Source organism: Danio aesculapii, chromosome 3 (assembly GCF_903798145.1).
Source record: "Danio aesculapii chromosome 3, fDanAes4.1, whole genome shotgun sequence".
NCBI classification, from domain to species: Eukaryota; Metazoa; Chordata; class Actinopteri; order Cypriniformes; family Danionidae; genus Danio; species Danio aesculapii.
In genome coordinates, this window is record NC_079437.1 from 8,359,793 (window position 1) to 8,364,168 (window position 4,376).

Sequence of the window (4,376 nt, forward strand, 5' to 3'; positions counted from 1 at the left end):
TTCTCTGTAAACCCTAGAGATGGTTGTGCGTGAAAATCCCAGTAGATCAGCAGTTTCTGAAATACTCAGAGCAGCCCGTCTGGCACCAACAACCATGCCACGTTCAAAGTCTCTTAAATCCCCTTTCTTCCCCATTCTGATGCTCGCTTTGAACTGCAGCAGATCCTCTTGACCATGTCTACATGCCTACATGCAGTGAGCTGCTGCCATGTGATTGGCGGATTACTGAGCAGTTGGACAGGTGTATCTGATAAAGTGGCCAGTGTGTGTGTGTGTATTTATATTCTTAATTTTCTCAAAATATGTGTATAAATCAGATCTGTCAGCAAAAATAATCCCATTTGCTGAAACAGAGTAAGATGAGGCCAAATTAAGACTCAAGATCAGCCCAGAGTGGATGAAAATAACCCAACAGATTCAGTGACACACACACACGCTCATGACATTAAAGTGTTTATTTGAAGACCAACAGCATTATCTGTCTCACACACACACGCACGCGCACACACACACAGTTCTGCTCATCAGCTCATGTCTCCCAGCCCTTGCCGCCGGGTTGGTTGGGCATGCGCAGCCCCACGAGCGCAGCGGCCTGCTGTGGTGTGTGTTCCCCGCGTGCGTGATACTGCAGGTGGAGGCGCAGGTGGAGGCGTGTGGAGGACAGCAGACACCTGTAGGAGACCGCTGCGTGCAGAGACTCCATCTGAGCACGGCAGAGCTGAGCGCCCGTCACCTGAAACACACACACACACACACACACAGCACAGACCGGCTCAGCAGAAAGGCCATCAGCAGAGGTCTGAGTAGACCCCTGTGTCTGTGGTGACCTTTCTCCAGTCTGAAGATGCTTGAAGAAACCTGGACAATACACTAGCATCATTCTAGCATGATATTAGCACAATATTAGCATGATTCTAACAAACTAGCATGTTATTAGGATGAATCCTTACATAAAGTCGCACGATTCTAGCATGAACTAGCATAGTTTCAGCATGAATTAGCATGATTCTTGCATAAAGCAGCAGGAGTCTGACATGTATTAGCATGTTGTTAACATGTTTCTAGTATGAACTAACATGTTGTTAGTAAACACAGTTTATTTTCATGTATTTGATTACCATAAAGGTGTCAGGAAGTGTATCCTGCAGCAGCTGAGGCTATAGCTGTGCTGTTAATCTAACATGAACACACCGATGCCGTCAGAATAAGGGCATTTAAAGGCTGGTGGGCTTCATTTGCATGGTTTATAATGTAAATAACCACTGTTTCTATCTTCTGCAGGTCATGGATCAAATCTGGTCATTCTGATGGCTTAATTATGTTTATTTGACTTCTGGAAATCACCAAGCGACCCCCTGTTATTCTCCTGCAACCCCGCTGAGGGTCCTGACCCTCACTTTGGGAACCACTGCAGTAAAGCTCAGGAAAATGAGGTTTACAGTGCGTTACGGTTTTCTGGAGAGCCAAACCGTATTCAGGTACAGGAACTGACTAATATCATGTACAAACACTGTATAATCTTCACTAGCGCTGCTCGATATATGAGTTCAGCACAGATATCACAGTGTGCACATCCACAATGAACAGTCTGAATTACAGTCGAGCTACAGAACCGCACTCAATCACTGATACAGAAGACTTCTGCTAAACACATTTCTAGAACTGTTGTCTTATCTTTAGCCCAAATATCAACACTTCATGATGAAAACAAGACTATTGCACATCCTCCACTGGCAGATCATCTCCTTAAAACAAGCAGAAAACTCTTCACTTTCCCTGATCTCTTCTGCTCTCAGAGTTACTTTGACTTTTGGACTAGACACAGACAAGACGAAGTAAGAAACTGAGCATTTGAACACTGTCAGAGTCTCCAGAACACTGCTATTAGAGCTGATCAGCCTATCTTCTGTATTTATATCATCACAGAAATACATGAAGCATCACAGTATCAGAGCTTCCCAACACCGTACAGCTCTAATCCTCACTGTAAACACTTAAATACAGGAACACTTTAACAAAAGGTCCATTTTCTTGAGCCTGAATGTGAATCGCAGGTGTGAAACACACATGATCAGCTGTTATTATGGGTAAATGCTGAAATGATGGCTGCAGATCCTGTGATGTTGCAGACACACACATTATGATATGGATGCTGAAGCCATACACCGTGCTGCCCTGACTGTGTTTGAGGAGTAAAACAGACTGTGAAGGACACTGCCTGATGATGATGATGAAGGACTGTTAATGCATTGCTGTTTAGAGTTTGCTGTTAGGAGAATCGTGTCAGCTCTACTATGAGCAGTGACCCTGATGCTGAGCTAATTACAGGAGACGATGATGTGGTTCTGAATGTTATATTAGACAGATATTACTGATTCCACATCAATAAGGCAAGTCTCATCACAGGATCTCCAGCAGTTCCACACTTTAATAAACCCATAATCCTGCGATGTGACTGGTGTGGATACACATATTGAGCAATCGATGCTCAACTGATATATTGATCAGCCCTATAATAATACACTATTATTATTATTATCAAAATCTAAAGTCAGATCTGGCTTAATGATGTGTTCAGACCTTCATCAGGCCTTTGACACGGTCAGTCGTCATTTAATCCTTAGTGTTTTACATCATTAACAGCGGATCATTACTGCAGTAAAGGCTGTGTATGTAAGAGGAGACGGCTGTATTAATCTGGAACAACACACACACACACACACACACACACACACACACACACACACACACACACACTACTGATCCACTAAGGAATGAGACACAGCTGTATCCCCTGTTGTTTAAGTGACGCTAGGTGTTTAAAGCGATCCCATTCCCCCATAAACAGATTAAGATCCCACAGTACACACTGGAGATCACTCTGTTTCTCTCAGATATCTGCAGCTCTGTGTCCTGATATTATTCAGATCAGATCTTTATAAATAAAGAGATATGTGGAACTGAACTGAAAGATGTAGGTCATCATCCGGGCATTTATAAATATATTTAAACTCAAACATTTCTACAGGACTGAATATTAACACAATTAAAGACATCATCATCATCATTATTATTATTATTATTATTATTATTATTATTATTATTAAAGGAGTGTACGTCTTGCTTAACCACAGACGTATAGTCTCCAAAAGCAGAGGGCAGTTCTGGATGCGCTCATATTCTCTCATATATCAAGTCATCATGCACTCGCTTGCATAAACTTCTCATTTTAGATGAAAAACACTGTTCATTATAATGAGCACGTGTACATGTTCTTCTAGCGGACTATAAGTCAAGTATTTTAACTTTAATGTGCAAAAATAAAATGAAATAATGTTTTTTAGGGGTCAAAAATGTTTTTAAACAAATAATCTTTATGCTTTTGTGTTTAGTTTAATTATTTTACATTCTTAAAATGATTTTTCCCGTAATTGTTAACAGTTTTGAAATCAATTAAACATATATACATATATAAACTCACAGGTAAAGTAGTTCCGGCAGGTTTAGAGCGCATTACAGCTCCATATCACTCCGCTGAATGATTAGAGTCATTCCACAGCTAACGGTCAGACATCACAACAGAACACAACAGAAGGAGGAGATGTGGAGGACACTAGTGACACACACACACGCACACACACACTACTGAGTGCACTAGACAGACAGCGGTTGAAGTGCGCAGTTCTCTAGATCTCAGAATAAGTGATGTCTGCGACTCTCTGTTATCGCTCACGCGCAGTCGTTGCCGTTACCTGGTTTCTCCGGAACTGCTGCAGCACATACTGGTAAACGGGAGAGAGTCGGTAACCGGAGCCCTTGGCGGAGCGGATCTCCTTCAGGATCCCGCGACACACACGGAGCGGAGAGCACACGGCGGCCATCTTCATCAGACTGAAGCAGCCGAGATCGGGAGCGGCAGACCGCGGACAGGCCAGAGCAATCGAGCCGACGCAGGGATGAGCGCACTACAGCAGTGAGCATGTGAAGTGGATCGGCACCTATCAGCACAAACTACTGAACAACAGCCGGAAACTACTGAACAACAGCCGGAAACTACTGAACAACAGTCGGAGATTTTTGAAAAGCGCTTAAAATGTTGACTACTGAACTACTGCGAGACACAACCTCTGAGGGCGCCGCAGCCGGAGAGATCCCGGCTCCCTCTAGTGGAGAGCTGCGGCGCTGCAGCAGTGTTCCCCTCAGGGTCTGAACTGAACTCATCCTGGATTATACACATTTAGAGCTGTCATTCAGCTTTCTGCAGATGATTTTAATGACCGAAAAGTTGTATTTGCGATACATAAATGTGGAATACCTGATTCTGATTGGTCAGACTCTTTCCTCATAATGGTTATGGTGTGTTTAATGGCATCTGA

The 4,376-nt window shown here is 43.1% G+C and overlaps 1 protein-coding gene across 1 annotated transcript; it reads right to left on the bottom strand.

Annotated features, from left to right (window-relative positions):
- Positions 1 to 490: 490 nt before the first annotated feature.
- On the bottom strand, positions 491 to 3,931 carry fmc1 (formation of mitochondrial complex V assembly factor 1 homolog). The gene is made up of 2 exons (XM_056453082.1): positions 3,753 to 3,931; positions 491 to 733 (listed from the first exon to the last, which is right to left on the bottom strand). The coding sequence occupies exons 1-2, from the start codon at positions 3,885 to 3,887 to the stop codon at positions 530 to 532; spliced, it is 339 nt and encodes a 112-aa protein (XP_056309057.1). The 5' UTR covers positions 3,888 to 3,931; the 3' UTR covers positions 491 to 529.
- Between the last annotated feature and the right edge of the window lie 445 nt (positions 3,932 to 4,376).

Excerpts from the sequence above, each read along its gene's own strand:
- fmc1 (XM_056453082.1), bottom strand. The coding sequence starts at position 3,887 with ATGAAGATGGCCGCCGTGTGCTCTCCGCTCCGTGTGTGTCGCGGGATC. Across the intron at positions 734-3,752 it reads AGCAGTTCCGGAGAAACCAG|GTGACGGGCGCTCAGCTCTG; the intron begins GTAACGGCAACG and ends TGTGTGTTTCAG.